Raw genomic sequence first — 20,607 nt, forward strand, 5'->3', positions numbered from 1 at the left:
CCTACCTTTGACAAGATTGCTCTCCTGTAGTGCTCATCTGCCCGAGTAGTTGCCTTAGCTTCACGTATAAGAGCAAGAGCATTTTCTCTCCATGTACACAGAAGCTGTCTGAAGGCAAAATGTATAAAAAATGTAAAAACAAACAAAACCCACTAAGAACGATTCTCGCTTGTTCATTTGGTACTTTCCCCACTTGCAGGGGAACCAAAACCAGCTGCCTCTATAAACTCAGTCTTGCATCAAGAACATAAATCAACTTCTGCCCCTTCAGGTCTCTGCTGAAGAGAAGACAGCGCAAAAACAGAACACACCCTTAAACCTACCATCTTAAGCTGAGTCACTCAAGCTCTGCAAGCGACTCAAGTTGTATAGCACTAAAACCAAATTAAGTAGTTAAAACTAAAGGAACTACAATCAATACAAAGTGATACTATCTTTAGTCGCTCTCTTCACTATAATGCAAGACAGCCTCTACCTCTCCCAGGCTGCTTTAATACCATAGCAGTTGGAATCATTGCACTGTAGGGAATGATAGTTTGCTGCCTCTCATGGGACTAAACACAGATAAAAGAAAAGTTAAAGCAAAACAGATGGCAGTCCTGGAAGGGGTTAACTTCTTTTAGCCAGGTGACCTGCACAAAAATAGCAATGCAGAGCAAAGTCAATTCCCAGCACTGAATAATCAAAAATTTACAATGGTGGCAGTGAGAGTCATCTGGCTGCAGTGCAGTCACTTCCCTCTCACACTGCACAAGCAAACATAGGCTTACCGAAGCAGTAGTCTAGTGTGCTGCTTCTCCTTTTCTGCTGCTTGGTACAGAACGCACTGTATGTTACGATGGTAACTCTGCAAGAAAAGCAGTAAGAGGTGAAGTTTCCCTCAAACGCCAGTATCTCTGAGGAGGGAAGACATCTGGAAACTCTTAGTGGCAGCTTAGTAGAGTAGTAGTGGCAGTAGAATGTAGGGGAAAAAATGGCACTACAGCCACTAAAATCAAACACTGTTCTTCTGAGATGAACAGTCATTACACGCTAGTTAGGGCTAGCTATTATATACCCTTCACAAGGTTACATTGGTTCTCTCTCTCTCCAAAAAGCAATGCTAGAGCTTATACAACCCTATCTACAATAGCCTCCATTCTACCTTGCACGCTTGGTGTGTAATTGCCTAGAAAGAAATAGCGTGGCAGCTCTTCTTTCCCAAAAAGAAAAGGCCATTCCCTCCTACCTTCCAGGCTGCCAAGGTCTTGCCCAGTAACGCGTGCCGATAGTGCACGTCTGCTTGCACCAACTTCCTCCATTTCTCACGCTGATGTGCCACATACTATAAGGAGGGAGGGAAAAAGAAAAAAAAAAGAAAAAAAGAAAAAAATACATGTACATGATGGAGGAAAAACAGGCAATGGCAGAGAGCAGAGGGAAAAGGGCCATATTCCCAGTCTCTGGGGGAACATCAGTCTTGCTACAATAGGTTCTTACTCAAAACTGGTGCTGCACTCTGCTATACCTCCAAAAGGCCTTGGTGAGGCTTTCTTATTTTCATTCTGGCCTTTTTAGGAATCCTCTTGAAGACTGATGCAATTCACTCAGGTCAACAGCTCCAGACGAACAGACTAGCATCAACTCCAAAATTTCTCATAGATTCTCGAGACACGCTGCAAGGCACATTTAGTGCCCTGCAGCATGGTAAGGAAAGACCCAGCAGAAAAGTGAAGTGCCATCTGATGGGGCCTGCTACGACCTGTACACAGCTACAGACCATACAGCACGGCCTTGCTGCAAACTTCTAACTTAAGTAACATTTTGAGAAGGACGTCCACAGTACTGGTGAGGGACAATTTCATCACGCTAACTCTGGTTACATTCCCAGATAAATCTCCTAAACTATAGTCCCATTCTCACTGTACCTGGACAAGTGAACAAGAAGTCGAAGAACTCTCCCCTCCTCCCAACTCCTGCCCACGCTGAACTGGTTTTATTCACCCGGAAAGGGAGGAGAGCTTAGGAATGACTAGTGTTTAAAATCAACAATTTAATTTCTAGCCATACAGGTACAAGCAATCTGAACATAAAAAGGATTCAAGCTCTTCTCCATCTGTTAACTCTCACCTCCCTCCACTTGTTCCAAGTCTGCTGCAGACACTTTGAAGAGTAAAATCGTAAGGCTTGCATCTCCTTCAGCTTCCTATAGGAAAAATAATTATTTCTCCTACAATGCACTCCATGTTACTGAACCCCTCTAGCACAGGCATGTGCCTACACTTGCTATTTTCAATAAGTCATTTACTGAGTGAAAGACAAACCAGCAGATTCTAAAGCACAAATAAGGAGTCACTCACTGTGAATTAGATGCTGCTTTATCAAAAGTAGGCCGCCACAGGGCCAAGCCAAGTAACTCTCTCTTTTAAAAAAATCTTCTTACTCTGTTTTTCTCTCCTGAGTATTTTGCTTCCACAGACGGAAAGCCTTTAGCAGCAGCAGGTTACTGTAGTGGTCTCTTGCACGAACAAAGCCCTCCTGCTCCTCCAAACATGCAGCTGTTCTTCTACGCCAGAAGCACCAGAAATAATGCAATAGTTGCCTTTCAAAATGAAATACAGCCTATAACAGACAGAAGGAGGTAATGAATTCATGACACAGGCCAGTTACAAACAACAGAAGACAATTCCTTAAAGGTGACGTGCACAGAACTGTCCAATGTTTCTCACACTGAACAGCAGTGGGCACATGTCATCAAAGCCCCTTTGCTGTGAGTTCACGTGAACTGTTCTATGGGTACCTATGTGCATGTGGATGGAGAAGCTGTTATCAGAAAACAGCAGGCCAAAGAGAGGAAAAATACAAGCTGATAAGTAGCATGTGAAAGACTCCCGAGGACTGATAAGCTCCAGAAACAGTCCTGTTGTATTCAGAAGAGCTGATAATCTCAGAATACCAGGAGTCAGCCATATCTACACAAGGTCACCCACACATGCTACCATCAACTATTAGTTCTGCAACTCAGACCACATAAAAGCTGGCAGTAGCTGCTATATATAAAGACTATAGGATTATATATACACCTTAGAAAATGAAATATCCGCTAAGGGACTTTCTGGACACCCACCAAGAAGCAACTAGCTTGTCAGTATAGCCCAGCACTTCTTAAATAGGTTGGCATTGACTCTTTATTACTATTACTGTTTCAACCAGGTAACTATTAAACAGACAGACTGCGAGAGAGAGCACACACATATTTACCGGGTGAGGGAATAAGCAAATGAACTGTGTGAATAGTTATCCTCTGATAGTAACAGCTTGACAATTCTATTATTAATAAAATGCTTAACTTAAAAAAAAAAAGGGGTTGGTAAATAGTGGCTGTAATCTGTCTCCCCTAACTTGATCCCCCAGCAGGGAAGAGGGAATTTACAACACCCAAGTCCATCTCATCTAACTGATGTTCACAGCCAGTGGTTAAGAAATCACCCCCTCCATTTCCTAAGCAAGGCCACATAGAAGAGTTACATTTACCCTCTTCTCTCCCATTTGGTATTCTTGCTGCTTGCATGCCTTCAGCAACCACGTGTCAAATACCTGTCTCATCAACACCCTCCTGCAAACAAAAAGGGAGAATGTCAGTGCAGGAGAAGAATCTTACCCAGAATACATGAGACAAGATTAATGAATTTTTTGAAGTTATTAGAACTCCTTGCTTTCATCCAGATCATTCAAACGACTGTTCCGACTTCTGACCAAGTAATTCATTTTATTTGCAAACACACACGGAAAAAAATTCTATAACAACCTTTATTTCTTCTCCACTGTAAATATAGTCCATTCCCTCCTCCCTTGGAAATATTCTGAAAATCCTACTCTACCTTTTTATTTAAAAACAAAAACCCAAAACACAAACCAAATAAACTAATGTAATAGGACCTCAAAAAAAAGTTATAACTACAAATAATAAAGAGCAGCACAGTCTGATCTCAGCACTGAAGCGATTCTACCAGAGCCTTCTTTTATGAACAAGATCAGGTTAATTGCCCTCATTATCAAAGCTTCTTTCTCTCTAGATGAAGATAATACTTGCTAGCCGGCCTTCTCCCCAGGCATGCATGAGAGTCATTATCAAATAGCATCCAAAAAATGCAGTTAATATATATTTGTGATTGAGCACTATACATCTCTCACACAGAACAAGCATGTGGTAGAAGCATCCTACATCCAGAAATCTGAGCCACAGCCTAGTGGAAACAGCAGCCAGTTCAAACTACATCAGTTATTTCCATAATTCAGTCATGTGGGTGTACTAATTAGATTGCCAGCAAGTCCCAGCTCTTCTCTAGTCTAAAGAAGCCTAAAAGATAGTTTGGATTCTTACCAGGTAATTTTTAGTAGGTAGCTGTTACAGCTCATTACAAGTTTATAGGTTGGTAAACAACGTGAGTTAAGTAAGTCTTCCTGCAGGGTACTGGCAGTTGCCAGCAAGAGCCTTTGATCTGTAGGCAGTCACAAATCTCAGCTGATGGCTCTTCTGGGGTATCTCATGGGTCTTACTACCAGACACCAGAGCAGGGGCACTGACTTGTGAGACAGCACATGTGTGCATCAGAGACCAACAGGGAAGCTGAGTTCTGGCAAGCTGCCATGAAAGTTCTATTTTGGTCTGGTTGGAAAGCAGCCCCAGACCTCTGAACAAGGAACACAGTTCTTGTATTTTTCTTTTGTGTTCAGGAAATAGGACTTCATTTATACTCTTTCTGAAGAGAAAAGATTGCACACAAAAACATTGCTGACCCATGGAATCAAGGTATGGCTACAGAACCAACGAGAGCCTTTGAACCATCTGTTCACCCCTTCCCTGGTGAGAGAGGCATAAGTTACAGCACAGCAGTTCCATGCTCCAGCTCACCTTCACTAAGCTTAACCTCCCAAGACTTTGAGCCTTTTTGCTGTCCTTGTCTCCAGAGGGTAAGCTAATGCACCACAGCTGCACTCCCACACCAGCTGGAAAAAACTCTTAACTGCTTGCAGAAATGCAGCTGCCCTCATTGCTCAGCCTATTCCCAAACCTATTTGTGAATCTCCCAAAAAGCAAGCCAATATCCAAGGCAAAACAGACTTCCTGCAGCTTGCTTTTCAACTGCGAAGCCAGGCTTCTGATGACAGAAAGGTATGAGTCTAGAACACAGGGTGTGACCATCCTCTGCTAATGAAAGGTGCAAGGTCCCAAGTCTACCAGGAAAGAAGATTCAATGTTAAAAAAAATTTGTTCAGAAGGGGACCCATTGTAAGAGCACGCTTCCAAACGTACCCTTTTCCCAAAGAAAACAAACTTTTTTCTTCTTGTTAGTATTCCAATACAGAAAATAGGAAATAAGTTTTAATAGCATCATAAATCATAAGTCTACCTGAAGAGCCATCACTGAATCCATGGGTAAGAATACAAGCCCAGGCAAGGCCTTTAAGACATCTCAAAAAAGGCAAACACTTTTTTTTTTTCCCCCCTCTCTCAATCAGTATTCTCCCCCCACCTCCGATTTCCACAATGAACAAGAACCCACTCTGGTAACTCCTGTGCATGTCTGTGCCTCCATAATATGCCAGTAAAAGTAATTAGTAATATATATCATTCCTCTGATGTAAAGGCTGGTGGCTGAATTTTAAGAGGTGATGAGAACCCATAGCATCCATTTACTTTAACAGAAAACAGAAATGACAAGCACCACTAAAGAAGCAAGATTCCTAGTAATTTCATTCAATTTCACATGGCAAACTTAAATTAGAATAACTCCAGCAGTTGTAATGGATTTATTTTGGCTCAACCACAGTTGTGAAACATAAGCAGTATGATCATTTTGAGTCCAGGTTCTTTCCCTATGATTTCCACACTAGTCTTGGTGCCAAAATTAAAGCTTACAGACTCATCTTGTTTCTTATTGAATCCAACTGCACTTACTGCAACTGAGACAGGTAACAGAGTAATATTTCTTATTTCTCCAGTGACCTCTGAGCAAAATCAAAGTGATCCTGATGCCAAGCCATCAGGCAACTTGAGAGATTTATGCAATAATTGTGCCCTGAAAATAAAACAAGAATCAACTCTAACTCAGTACCAAGTATATCAGTCACTCTTGTAGTATTAGCCTCTCTTAATCAGGAAAATTTTAATACTTAAAGCAAAATCTGCTGGGAGGATTAAAAGAAATTACATATAAATTTCATTGAGTGAAAGATAATGATTAAGCGACAAGGTAGTTCTCTGAGCTGTAGTAAGATCAAATATCTTTTTGAATGCAGGCTGTGCTAAGCTGATAAAGAACATCACACATAAGCTTGCATGGCAGAATGAAGCTTCCCTTCCTTCTCTTATTACCCTGCCCCTAATTTAAGCCAAGCTACTCCATGTGGTTCACTGCACTAATATACTAACACGGTGACATCTCAACAGCTTTCATTTGTTTGAGAGCAACACCGTAATATTGTGGTTGAAGTGTTTTCAGTTTCAACTCTAGCCCCAGGATCTGAGCCCTGTAGGGTACAGCACACTGCACCGAGTAGCACAGACCTGTCTCATGGAGGTCTCATCCTTTCCTGCTAAGCTTCACCTGAAAATCAAGGAAGTTCCAAGACAACAAAGTTTAGAGTGTTCGCACATCCTGCAATTTTGGAACCAACTGCAAGCAGCTTTAAGAACCAATAGACAGAGGAAGTGTAAGAATCCAACATATACCCTTTCAACTGCATCATAACAAACATGTACGCCCCACCAAACTCCACGGGTCAAATTTAAAAGCCTTCCAGCTGCTTTGTTAGTGTTGGCTTATTCCTAGGACTAAATAAATTTAGCGTCCACAAAAAAGTCTTACCTTCACTCCTAGAGTATCTCTAGCAGCAGAGGTAGCATACACGAGCCAGCAACTCGTCCTGCTCCTCCTCAGAGTAAAGCAGCAGTGAGCATTTTGAGCTTTGTCCGTGCTCATGCTGCAACCTGCTGCTCTTACCAGTAAAACATCTGGCTCTTACATCTAAACAAGCCTCAGAGCTAGGCTTAATCAACCTCCCTCTCACATTTCACAGAGAAGTAGGAAATGTAAATTGTCCATTACTCCCAGAAAATATAAGAGCAATTGGCATCAGGATCGTCATGCTCCCAGAGGTATTACCAGATTTTAAAAAAGAACCAAAGGCGCACAAATCCCACAGTTGTACAAATTAATAGTTATTTGCATACCTATAATGGGCACGGGCCACTGTTGTTAAGGCTTGCTGCTGTTCTTCCTCCTTCTCTTCCAAACGGGATTTCCAACGGTTCCAGAACTTCTGCAGCACCTGAAACAAAACAACAAAGACATGAAAAAACATAGACATCGAGGCAGGAGAAGAATGCAAAGAAAGATAATGCTAAATGTGCTACTGAAACTGCATGCTGCAATGGTTGCCTCCTGCGCTGCTTCATATACCAAACCTGTCTCATAACCTGCTGTGAATTTTTCTGGCAAAGGAAAAGTCACCATAAACATAGGAAAACAGAAAACGACAATAACATATCTAAGACCGACAGCTGACTTACACAGGAGATCTTCTGTGGCTATCAGTATTTAGGAACAAAGCCACTGATTTAATAGAAAAGCATTTTGTAGGAGAAAGCGGAAGCCAATAGGACGGCTCAAGAAAAACTAACACAAGAATAAAAAAAAGTCAAGCTCACGGTAACTTGATGCTGACGGTATGACAGACTTTTTCTCATTTGCTGCAGACGAGAGTTCACGACATTCTGCCAAAGACCCTTAAACCCAAGTTTCTGTAACAAGAAGAAATGTACACAGCTTTCATGTAATCGGCAAGCACCACTAAGTTTAGAACTGGCTGCTCCCCACAGACAGTCTATGTTTGATGCTACTCCTTGCACTAGCTAAGATTTATGAACTTGTTAAAGGCATGCATCAATTTCCTCTCACGAACTGTCACTTCTCCAGCTAAACTAAAATTTCCTTCCACTTTCCCAGATTTTTATTGCAAGACGCCTAACTCCTTATTCAGCTATCAACACCACTACCCAAGTCCTTTCCCCATCTATCTCCTCCTTCAGTTCAAGCCTCATAACTTGCTCCTTATCAAAAAGACAAAAGATCCCCTTTCCCTTTTAGGTCTCCTCTGTGCCAGGTCTGTTGGTCTTCAACCCCACAATACCTCGATTCAGGGATGAACATGGTAAATCACATTATGAAAGCATCCTGCCTTAAAGTGCTTTTATAGTCACTAATGTTTTCAATCTATGAGCCAAACATTCTTCTGGTGATCAGCACTGATCCACACTTGAAAATAATACTGTTCTGAAAAAGCTGGAGGTTTGTGCCCACCTTTCAGCCAGCCTTCAATGACTTCTAAGTTTACTCACCTACCTGCATATGCAACAGGCTATCTTTGGACTCATGTGAAAAGAAACACATATGCATTGCTACAGAGGGGAAAAAAAAATTCTTGTAGCAAAACAATGTAAGCAGACAGAAACATTTGGAGTGGAGGTGAGAAGGACAAAAAAAAAAATCAGGGAAAATCAAGGGCAAAATGCAATCTCATTGTGGAATGGCCAGGGAGCATGGTAGCCCAATACCATCAAGATTAATCTGCTACTTCACCAGTTTCCCAATTGGAAGACTATTTTGGAGAGCAGCACGGTTTCCCCATTTAGGGAATTCTGGCATTCTGGCAGGTTCCAGAATGGTTGAAATTTAGAAACCTGATGCCCGATGCAAAGTCCCTGTGGCAGGAAGTGGTGCATCCCCCACTTAACACTCTCACACCACTGTTCGTATTAAAGGCACGCCGCCAGTCACCACTGTTCCAATTCTCTCCGCAGCCTCTTCCCCCTGATGCATAACAGTGCTCTTACCAACAGATGATGCCTGTAGTGCTTTTCAGCCAGCTCACGCTGTCGAGTCTCTTCCACACACAGTACAACATCTGTCACTGAGTTAAAGTCTCTTTTACACAGAAACATCCATCCTGATATATATACACAGTCTTCTCCCACAGAGGGGCACTAGATCTCCATCTAAATTTGCTTCAGTATTTGAACCTCCAGCACTGCTACCTGCAGAAGTTTTGATTACAATCAAGTGTTTAGATTTTGCTGGCTTATCACAACACCTTTCTGAATCACTGTTAAGTAAGGAATTCCTCCCCAACCTTAAGTTATCTTCTGCAGGCTCTTAGCTGTCAACAGACTAACATGCTGTAATTGCAACACTTTTATTAATTGTTACTATGGCCTAACATACATCTTTCTAATGATAACGTGTTTGCTGTCACCCACACTACTGCACAGCATTACTGCTTATTAACCAGACCTTTCCCCTGCGGGAATGCTTTTAGCCTGTCCCTGCTAGGGACTAAACACAGATTGGATACAATGCTTCCAGTGTGCAAAGGCTCTCCATAAGGCAATCCTTGCAGCCAGTTTTTCAATGTCCTTTCGGTGAGCATGCATTCTTCTCCTGCACTCCCATGACAGCCGCCAATCGGAGAAACACTGCCGGACTATCCTGCTTCGGTGATGCTCTTGGGCCAGCTCTAGAAAACACACACACAAATTACTCAGGACCTGTTCTGTCCTGGGCTCATTTACATCAGATGAGGCCATGACATTTAAGCCACTGGTTCTGAAGTGACAGAAGCTGTAACACTGAAAAATGTTAACTCACAGTAACACTTAGCTATGGACTGTATCGCAAAAGTGGTTTTAACGTAGTTACATACTGTACTGACTTAAGAAGGGGAAGTTAAGACACTGCATCACTTGTTCACCATACACAAGCTTGCTTACATTTCAGCATACTCCTATTACTAGTTCCCAGATACCCAAGCTGGATTCTTTACCACTACAGGCAATTCACACAGATGCCTGAACTCATTCCAGTGACTTCAAGGGAAGAAACAAAACAACTGGTGTAATCTTTACCATCCTGTATGAGCTGTGATTTGCCTGATTATTAAGAAAATGCACACACAGATTGACAGATAATAGTCCTGAAGACATCCTTCTCACAGATATCTCAGCCAGAATATAATATGCAATGCGCAAGTTTTTGTCAAGGGAACCGTAAAGCATTTTCTTTTAAATCACATGGGAAGCAAGTGATCTTCCCAGCAGTTCAGTATATAACCTGAGCTAGCCAGGCCTGTAACAGTGTACAGAGCAAGTTGCATCTCATCACCTGCTGAGCAAGCAGAAACCTTGCAGCATCTCCTAGGCTAGAAAAAAAGCCATCACCGTGCCCCAAGCAAAGGGGCTGAGCCCTCTTCTGTCCTAGCTCACCATTTTCGCTCACTATTTTCACTCACCATTCTGAAGTTTCTTTGCTTTGTGAAGGTTTACGTATCCCAGCCATGCTTCCATGCATCTCTTCAATTCCCAGTGTCGATGGTGAGTTACTGCCCTGGTCTCCTTCTGCTTGTCATTCTGGCTGTATAAATACAACTCTCGCCACTGCAACCAAGCCTGACAGAACAAGTGAGGAGGGAAGGCAGTAAGGGGAAAAAACAGACAAGATTAGGGAAGTAGAACAAAGAAGAGAAGAGAAAGAACACACAGGCAATAAGAAATTCCATGTAAGATCTAAAGGTGAAAGCCATGAGCAATGAGGTTCCTCTCCAGAAGGGGAAAAAAAAACAAAAAACACTAAGCAAACAAAAAAACCCATGCTGAAGGAATGTCAGCACAGAAAAGGTCAAAGACAAAGCATGTCGATATCAAACTTCTTTTTTCCTTTTTTTGATACTTTCACACTTTTTCCATTAAAAGGCCAAAATAGTACTTTCTGGACAACACGGTTTCTTTTAGAGTATTTTTATATATAAGAGAATCACATCTTGAGGTACGGTAAGATTTCCCAAGTCACGAGTTTATCTCCTTAGTAGAATATAGGCCTCAAACACGCAGCATTGCCATCTTACAGCACAGGCCAAATTAGATATCAGGACCGGTTTTTAATGAAATGGACAAAAAGCTACAGTTCCAGTGAAAGAGAGAAAAACACATGGTTTTCCCTTCAGCTAAGATGGACAATTTACTGAACAAGCTGACAATCTTTCAAGAATATGAAATGCTGGATTATGTTTTCTTATGCCAAAACAGAGTTGGACATGCTCACAGAAATTCACTAAGACATAAGAAATGTTTTACAAAGAGATAAGGTGCTGTCTAACAGCCAACCAGTGCTATCTTGCCTCCCAACGGGATAGTGGATGGGACCTCTGTGAAGTCTGGCATTCTAGAGAGCTACGTGCAACTACCCTTCATGGCCTGCTCAAAATACCAGCACTGCAAACTCACACACCTGTTTTCTTTTACCTCTTATTTACCTGTGGCTAGTTTCTCTGGTGGAGAGAGCTCTGACACTTTCACTGTCATCAAGCATTGCATAAGAGTAATAATTTCTTTGGACAGTCTGCTTCCTAGCAAATACAAGACATGGATCCAGTTTGCTTTGCCCTGATTTCTTGTAAAGAAATTTTTCTTTTAAAAAAATTGTTTTGACCTTCTTCATAGAATATCTCAAGTTGGAAGGGACCCATAAAGATCATCGAGTCCAACTCCCTGCTCCTCACAGGACTATTTAAAACTAAACCATATGACTACAAGCAGCATCCAGACACTCCTTGAACTCTAACAGGCTTGGTGCCGTGACCACTCTCCTGGGGAGCCTGTTCCAGTGACACACCACCCTCTCAGTGAAGAAACTTTTCCTAATGTCCAATCTGAACTTCCCCTGACCCAGATTCATTCCATTTCCTCATATCCTAATGTGTCCTTCCACCATAAGTACTGCAATTTGCAAAGCAAATGAGTGTAAGGCCTATTTTTTATTAATCTGCAACATTAGTCACACATGTGTGTAACAAACATTAGAAATGGTAGTAGCTGAAGCTCCTGAAACTTACTCGAAATTGCAGGCTCTGGGCCCAATGCTGCAGAGCCAAAATACTCAATTTATGTCTAGTGCAGTTCTGGTAGTGTCGTCTTCTCCACACCGCCCACGATATGCTGCCAAAACAACATTACAGATATGTTCAAATGCAGGTTTGGTGAAAAAAATCACCTTCCTCTCACTGGAAAAAGGTATGAAAAACAATCATTTAAATTCACAGTCTATGGGTGTACCAGAGGAATTCAGACATACACACCCCAAAAAGAAAAAAAAATCAAACATGGAACAAAGTCACTGCAGGAAAAGATAACAGAACACAGGTAAAAACCACAGTCTTACAGTCAGTGCCTCTCTGCCTGTTTCCACTCCACCCTTACCGCAAACAGCTTCTTTCCCTGAATGCCAGTGCCACAGACTGCATCCAGTGTTTTGTCCTTTGAGCATCAACATAAACCAGCCAGCACTGCCAAGTCCTGAGCAATTTTTGCTTCTTTGCTGTGCACAACGACAAAAAAAAATTACACCATCTTAAATTCATGTTAGCAGCTGGCATTTTTTAACTACTCCATACCACCCCTTGTCCCTGACCTCCAGACCCCTCGACCCGCAGTGACACCTCGTGGGAAACCCTGAAACAACAGCCACCAAAGCTGCAGCCGTGACCACCCACCCTGGATGAGGGTCTCACATCGACAAGAGTCTCAGAAACGCTGACAGGACATGCCACTTATTCAGAGCAGCGTGATTTATCAGACAACAGTACTGCTTTGTCATCAGTGCTTATAGGGTACAGAATTGGATAACAATATTCAGCCTAACAACCTTATTGGGTAAGAATTACAGGATTTTCTTTGGTTTGTTTAAAAAAAAAGTTCATCGGGTTCATCAGTAACTTTTCAAGAGTTATTCCCTAATACAAACAGAGAAATCAACCAGAAGCAAGTCAAGTTTATTTAGCAGGCTGGTCATGCAGCTAAAAACAGAAGTGGTGTCACAAATTCCAGTTTACCACTTTATGCAGTGCACTGCACTTTCTCCTCACAACAGTCTGGCTTGTCAGAACTGACACGATTGAAGCAAAGTTATTAGAAAAAAAAATCATTGATTTTATGCCACTTCAAACTTACACTAAAAAAAACCTAACTTTTTTTTTCCTAGTATTTCCTTGTGCTCTGGTGAATCAAGTATTAACCCACCTTAAAACAGTTCACTTTTTTATCTTTTTGACTAAGGAACACACAGCTGCTTCTGCAAGTACTCTGGGCTCACTCAATAAGAATGGAAATCTAGATAGCCTATCCATTTGTTTCCAAAGGTGCCAGTCTATATAACATTCTGAGGTAAAGGGACCGGTTAATTTATTTTGCAAACCAGCACAGAACAAAAACAGAATATCATCTTTAAAAGAGGGTCATCCTCCCGCCTTCAGGGAAAAAGATATTCTGAAACCAAAGGAAGTTGCAACCAATATAGGCAACTTCATCGGTAGGGCAAATCCACTGCAGAACAGAGAATCTACATAACAAGACAAGGGGCACTTCAAAAGCTTGGGCTTCTTTTCAGTTGCAAGACACAAGCTGGAAGGAATAGTGAATATAGAGAAAATATGTGCAGTTAATAGCACAGGGAATTATTAGCTAATTTCTACAGCCACAGTTGATAGAGAATTCCAATAACACATTGTGATAAAGTTTAAAAAAAACACACACAAAAAAAACCCCAAACAATAAAACAAATCAATCCTGAAACCCCAACCAAACCACCCCCCCAAAAACAAACAACGCAATCCAGAGCAGATGGAGAGGCCCTTAAGCTTATTCACTGGCATCCCTAAATAGCTACGTAGCTACACAGCAGTGCATCCACGGGAAGCCCCCTGCCAGCTTGAGACAGACAACCATCTGTACCTAAAAGCATGTCACTTCCATAGTGTGGGGGAGGTCAACGTGCAAACACATACAAGGGACAGAGATTCCGTGTAAATATTTCCTTTGGAAATTCCCACCTCAGTATGTCCCCAGATAAAGGCAGTTACCATCACTTACCATGAGACTCTGCAACGCAGCATTTGTTCCGCTTTCTTCGTTGCTGGCATACATAGGCTCGCCAAGCCTTGAATATCAAACTGTGGAGTAAATGCCTGAAAAATGAAATAAGTGCCATTCAGAGAAACAGCTACCAATGCCCAAAAGTAGGGTTCTTTCAAGTTCAGTTGCACTCTGAAGATATGTTGAATAGGAATTTTTTACTTCATCCTAAAACAACAGCAACAAAGAGGAAAAAAGAGGGAAAAAAATAGGAAAATAAGCAATGAAGACATTGCTTTCGGCCTAGAGGTACTGTTGCCGTAACTTGCTTACTGGTATTAACAACTCCTTCAGAACCTATGGAAAGTTTCTCATACTGCTATATACACACAATAATAGGAAGTCCTTTCACAAACCTGTAATGGCTGTCTGCTCTGAGGCTGAGCTTCCTTTCTCTGCAAACTGTCCACCACTCCTTCCACTCCACAAAAGTTTTTTGAAGAATCTTCTGGTCGTAAAAGCATCTGAACAGTTGAAAGATTTGGACATGGGAAACTTCATACAGGTTTCCAGGTTGACCACAAATCAGTTTTAATGAAGATTATGCTAGATCTTTTCCAGTCTTGTCTGATTAGCCTAACAGCATCTAATTGCATTTTAAAAGCACTACCCTACTGTGACACTTTATTCCACGACTCTTGTAAAGCATGACAAGAAGCAATCAGCTTACTGACTGTAAATACTTCACAAAAAGTCAAAGAAGGAAAACCAGATGTTGTTAAATGACTTGCCAAGTATCAGAGTGCCAGCTGACCTCAGACCTACGAACAGCTTGCATCTTTTATCCTCAGTTCTGTGTTTCACTCAAACAACCAGCACAGTTGATAAATAATGATACATGTATTTTCCTTCCTAATTGTGTTCTTTGTTATTTTAGCACAAAATATTTTTATGTATAAATACCAAAGCTACTTCATATTTTATAACGCCTTTATATTTCCATTGTCTTCCTAGAAACAGCATGCTGATCTTAAGTCATGCCAAATTCAAAATCTTCCCAAAGAACACTTAAATAGGCTTAAGAACTCCTTCAGCTAGTTGCACATCATCTCCATCTATGCTAAAAACAAAGCTGTTCATCTGCTCGTGTACCTTCTTCATCCTTCCGATGGATGCTAAGTCACACACAAAATGGATTCACAAGTCACATATGACCTTCAAATTCTTTAACTGCAGTAGAACAGTCTTGGCTTTTATTCCCAGATTTAATTAACACGTACCTGACCAGGTAAGAAGTGATGCTACGTTTCAACTGAATTGTAAACAACCAAACATTCAAATATAAGAGGGTCTGCACGAGGGAATTAGGATTTTGATCAACTAACTAAAAATACTGGCCATAATCTACTATTTCAAGCAATTAATTTTTTTTTTTATTTTAAAATATTCTCTCAAGCATTCTTCCACGTGGTCAAGATGACCTGGGCAGCAGCCTAAGAACCACAAAGTCTCATCAGCTGGAATATGAATACTTCCAACAGATTTCTCAATCTCTTTGTATCTGCGATGGAGAAAAGGAAAACAGAAGGACCCATGAAAACATACAAGCTAACAAACAGAAAGCACACAAGCCCGGACTCGCAACCTTCGATCACAACTATCCCACTAGCTGAACGAAATCGGTCATGTCTGTAATAACTACAGGATTAGGCCCAGGATACCTAGAGGTCCTTCAGTGAAACCCATGTGAATCTTCTCACAAGTTGCAGTTCATAGCTACCTACCCCAAGCCAAGTTGCTACATCATTCCAAGCACTCAAGCAGAAAAGAAAACAAAAGAAAAAGGAAAAAGAAAAAAGAAATAAGCTATAATTTTTTTTTTTTTACTTGGTGCATTTACAGAACATTGCAAATAAAAGCTATGGAGCCTCAGGGACTCTTAAATCTAAAAAGGCAATTAATTATTGCTTATGTTCCTTGCTGAACTTTATGAAAGGTATTTCCACTCATCCTCCTAAAAAAAAAATAAATATATAATAATCATTGTTCTGAATATACACACAGTCAAAGCAGTGCAAATTCAGTATACGGGATAACAAGAACGGTAAGGTTCACAGGACAGCTCCTGTTTACCAACTAAGGCAGACATAGTCAGAATATACTTGATACAGCATAAGGAAATTGGATAACTAAGGGCTTAATGTTATTCAGACTGTAACAAATGCAGGTCTCTCCACTGGGAACTGCTTCAGTTCCCAAGTGTGTGGCCAAACAAGAATGAACATGAAAATGAAAGCAAAACAAGAAAAGAGAATCAAAGTGTTGGTTTTCAGTAGCTGCCAGAACACTAACAACAGAAACGAATCATCTGCCACACATATTTCAGTGTCAGACAGATACAAAGCATATATAGATACGCATTAAGAACAACAGTGCAAACAGTAAACTGAACTGAATTTCAAGATCCATCTCTAGTTATAACGTTGAAAAATCGTTAGCAGGCGTCACAATCATACCCCATCATTTACATTCAGTTACGTACAGTTCAGTTTCATCAAGACAACCGCAATTCCTATGAATTTAGTTAGTAAAGATTAACCATGATTATTAAAAACCAGCAAAAAGCAGGAGGAAGAAGAATATTCAAAGGAAACCTTTAAGTGATCTGAAAAGACATCCAAATATTTTCTTGGCAGCCAGTACTTTCTTAGCCCAATGGTACAGCACTAAACCATTAAAAAAAATCTGTACTTTTATCTACCTGGCTTTGGAAGGGAGAGCTTGTCCAAATGTCTTTTTTGCCCACAGACAGAAGAATTTCCTTGCTAGATATCTAGAATATAAAGAAAGGTTAGTTGTTTCTGTACTCTTCCTCTGTTAACTCCCAGACAGCAGTAAAGACTGCTTTTATGCTAGTTTCAGTAATAAAATTAAGGGTCTGGTTTCCAGAGACCAACACGTATATGAAATCCTTACACCCTAAAATGAGTACCTTTAATAGGACTATTCACCAAGCATAAACAGAGGCCGAAGCATCATTGCACGACTTGATCTGGGATGTACTTCTCGATGAAACATCAGCGCCCACTTAGACCCAGTGACACTGATGAGCAGGCTGCCAATTAACTGGGGAGCCTTTTTGTGATTTAGAAGCAGTACCGTGACTGTTTCCCTGAAGTCAGCAGGCTGAGTCAGAGTTGCTTCCAGAATACTTGAGCCAATCTAATGTTTACCCCTGCCTGAAACCAGCAGATCTTCCTTCTTCTTATGTCCCCACAGCAGTTCCCCTCCTCAGCGAGCTTCTGCTCGTACCAGCTCAACTAATCTGTGACTGTAATACTATCACCCTTTCCCTCCTTTGTTTTCAAACGGATTTAAGAGTTAACTGACTCACAGAAGGCCCCAATAAGCACCCAAGTCATGGCAAGGTAATCCCCCTCCGACGCGTGCACACACAGCCTGCCCTTCCAGGAAAGATTTGAATGTGTTTTTCTGCCCTTTATTCTCAAACGTATCAAGGTATTCTGTCTATCGCTGAACAAACTCTCTTCAGGACTAGGGAACTGAAGTGAGACTTTTCCATTTTAACATGAAATGCACTTATATATACAGTTCTTTTATAATGAACTCTTTTCTAGTTTTGCTCATATTTGAATTAAATGTGCTGCTGCTTTAGAAACCACCCTAAAAATCCCTTCCTGTTTTTTATATCTTCATCATTAAAAAGAAAAATCAGGCATGTTTTCCATCACACAGTTTACTTTCACTTGTAGTCCTAATCTGAAAAATAACAAGTACGTTTTTATGAACTGTAAGTATTTTGTCTCAGTCATTTTCTGACAACAATGACAAAAAAAAAATCTAACCAGATAAAACTTGCTGAACCAGTTGTATAGAAGCTTCTTTCCCAAAACAAATGCTGCCACCACCCTGATAATTTGCACATTAGAACCACAAACACATTCTTGAACTCCCTAACAGGCAACAGAAAAGGATAGTCTGAAGTCTCACCCTAATAATCACCTGAACTAAGCTAGGAAAAACATGGCTGCAGCCAGAAGAAAAATGTTGGTTCCCCAAAGTTATTGGAACAGTCCATACTAGTAGGTTTCTGGAGTTCAGCTGAATAACCAACCGCTCACACTATTAGCAACAAATCGTTGGGGGGAAAAAACCCCAAAACAAAACCAAAACCCAACACCCACCCCCCCATAGGAGGAAATGCAGTATTTTTTGCTTGTTCCAGCAAGCTGCAAGGAGCTAAAACACCACTAATGAAAGAAAACAAGACCTATATTTTGTGTGAGATAGATAAATCCTTGTTCTCCTATAAAATATTATTTGAATGTTTTCTGAAAGAGGTGGGCCCCATCCAGCAGACAAAAGAATTCTGTTCATGTCAAGATGCGCAGTTAAGGAAACCGTATGCATTTTCGAAGAAAACAGTTTCAGGCACTTTTATATTTACACCAAACAGCTTTCAGCACGAGCTCTTGTGCACGCCTGTTAGGCCCAATTCCCTTTAAAACCATCTAATCTGTTCCCAAGGTAAACCCGGTCAGACCACATGCAATGACAACGTAACACAAATTAGACAAAAAAAATCAAGCTTGGGTAGAACACATAAGTTTTGTAGGCATGGGAACACTTAATCATTTCCCAACATATGCAATTTTTAACAGATTATTGCTAAATTTGAAAAACTATGTGCTACACATACGTAGTGATAACAGCCGATGCCCATGAGAATATGTCAAATAACCACAAAAAATAAGAGTTGATGAAGGATATAAAGTTAGAAAATAAAAGCATGGGAAGAGAACTGACCAACACCACAGAATAAATCTGTGGATGGGCCAACAACTATATCCAAATATCTTGTGTTCCAGTCTAATACCTCAAGAACATCATTTTTATATTTGAATATTATGATGACATAACCCCACATAAAGCTGTGTTTCATGATGGGTTCAGGGTACGCGTGTTTGTGGCTTTAAGAGGAACACTTTCTGATTAATAATGTTTCATAGAGACCAATAAGCTCTCATATGAGAATAACCCAACTTTCTTCTGTCCAATGCATAAGATATCAAAATTTTAAAAAATGTTACAGATGAGGTGATTAACAAGGTAGCATCTTATTTTTGCTTACCTGCTCCTGGATTTCTCCATTTTGATACAGTTCCAAGCCTGCAATAAACAAATGCACCGTCCGGGCTGGAATGCTGTATATTAGCTTTGGACAAAGCATAAATCAGTTCCTGTTATTTGTGACGAATCCATCAAATGGATCTATACTAAATGAGTCTGGATCTTAACAGTGACAGGAATTCCATTCGCTCAACCCGCGTACAAATAGCACAAAGCAATTCTGGATGTTTAACATGAAAAGCGTATCTCCGCACACTCACAGCCCTACTGACCTGGACGATACTGTGCTGGCACAATTTATTGGTAATAGTCTCGTAACGGTTTGAATCCTAAGACAGTAAGCGTGGCTGGCTTATGAGGGCTACCCAAAGCTGTGCGCAAGAAATGGTATACAAAGGAGATGACCCCAAGTTATGGTCCCCTATTTAGAAAGAAATTAGTAATCAAGGGTGACAAAAATCAGTACCCAATCAACCTGATACCTTTCACTAAGCTTCTCACCCTTCGCAAGCACACAGAGGCGTGTGCTTGAATTCCACCCAGCTCCACCAAGAGCTCCTGTGTGCGCAGAGCCTTCCAACCTGCCAAAGGTCCCGGGGAGGGTAAGGCTCTGCGCAACACCTGCCCTTACGGCCAGCAACGCGCTTGTAGGCGCGAGGTCCGTAACGGACGCGTCTGTAAGCAAGGTTCAAGGCGTGGCAGACTGAAAAATACCCAAAACTTACTGCAGAGCTTGCCTGCACGAAACTCCTTTTGGTAGAGGAGGTATCACCCGAGCGCGTTTTGTGCTTATGGACAACCACTGCGCGCGCCCGCCCGCTCCCCGCCAACGGATCCCGCCGCCGCCCCGCTGGGCCCCGCGGCCCCCCCGGGGCGGCCCCGCACAGAACCCGGAGGGCAGCAGCGGGGCCGGGGGCTGTGCCCACCACGTCCCAGCCGCCTCCGCCCTGGCACGGCCCCGGCCGCCCCCACAGGCCGCGCTCCGGGGGGGGGGGGCGGGGGGGTAGGCGACGGCGGCGGCACCGGGACGGGCGGAGCCAGAGACTGCCGCGCCTCAGCCCGCGTCCGCGCGCTGCCCGTGGGCCCCTCACCCTCACGGCAGGAGGCGGCTGAGCCCCGCCCGCCACCCACCACGGAGAGAGGCCGGAGCGCCGCCCGCCCCCTCGGCGCCGCCGCTGCAGCGCCCCCTGGCGGCGGGGAGGGCCGGGGCCCGGGCCGAGCCCTCGGGCTGACCCGCGGGGCGCGACACCGGCGGGACACAGTGTTTGTCCCCGTTGTGGTGGGGTTTTTGGCTTAAACCGCAGTCCCGAGCAGCGGGAAAGGGGCCGAGCGTGCCACGGCACCGAACAGCGGTTCGCGCCGCACCGCGACTGCAGAAGAACAAGTATTTTGCCATTTCTGCACCATTGGGCTTTGCTGCTGCGCGTAGCCAGCGCCTTACAGAAGACGTGCCTTTAGGAACTAAAGTAGTATTTCAGCTCGCAACAGCGACGTGTGCGAAAGCTACAGCGAGG

General features: G+C 42.3%; 1 protein-coding gene across 2 annotated transcripts in view; it reads right to left on the reverse strand.

The window, feature by feature from the left end:
* The window catches only part of SFI1 (SFI1 centrin binding protein), a 30,408-nt gene extending 10,448 nt beyond the window's left edge, over positions 1 to 19,960 (reverse strand). The window contains exons 1-18 of one of the 2 annotated variants that reach the window (XM_064466356.1): positions 19,819 to 19,960; positions 19,095 to 19,132; positions 16,704 to 16,775; positions 14,359 to 14,466; positions 13,961 to 14,055; positions 12,293 to 12,410; positions 11,929 to 12,031; positions 10,330 to 10,486; positions 9,397 to 9,558; positions 8,879 to 8,949; positions 7,694 to 7,786; positions 7,217 to 7,314; positions 3,514 to 3,595; positions 2,423 to 2,601; positions 2,110 to 2,185; positions 1,229 to 1,324; positions 771 to 847; positions 6 to 108 (exon numbers count right to left, since the gene is read on the reverse strand). In XM_064466356.1, coding sequence (XP_064322426.1) covers positions 6 to 108; positions 771 to 847; positions 1,229 to 1,324; positions 2,110 to 2,185; positions 2,423 to 2,601; positions 3,514 to 3,595; positions 7,217 to 7,314; positions 7,694 to 7,786; positions 8,879 to 8,949; positions 9,397 to 9,558; positions 10,330 to 10,486; positions 11,929 to 12,031; positions 12,293 to 12,410; positions 13,961 to 14,055; positions 14,359 to 14,466; positions 16,704 to 16,775; positions 19,095 to 19,114 — 1,710 coding nt within the window. In that variant the 5' untranslated portion in view covers positions 19,115 to 19,132; positions 19,819 to 19,960. Of the gene's footprint in view, positions 1 to 5; positions 109 to 770; positions 848 to 1,228; positions 1,325 to 2,109; positions 2,186 to 2,422; positions 2,602 to 3,513; positions 3,596 to 7,216; positions 7,315 to 7,693; positions 7,787 to 8,878; positions 8,950 to 9,396; positions 9,559 to 10,329; positions 10,487 to 11,928; positions 12,032 to 12,292; positions 12,411 to 13,960; positions 14,056 to 14,358; positions 14,467 to 16,703; positions 16,776 to 19,094; positions 19,173 to 19,818 lie in introns of those variants that run through there. The other variant, XM_064466355.1, reaches the window with a different exon arrangement.
* Positions 19,961 to 20,607: the final 647 nt, after the last annotated feature.

Source organism: Phalacrocorax carbo, chromosome 15, assembly GCF_963921805.1.
Source record: "Phalacrocorax carbo chromosome 15, bPhaCar2.1, whole genome shotgun sequence".
Classification (NCBI taxonomy): domain Eukaryota; kingdom Metazoa; phylum Chordata; class Aves; order Suliformes; family Phalacrocoracidae; genus Phalacrocorax; species Phalacrocorax carbo.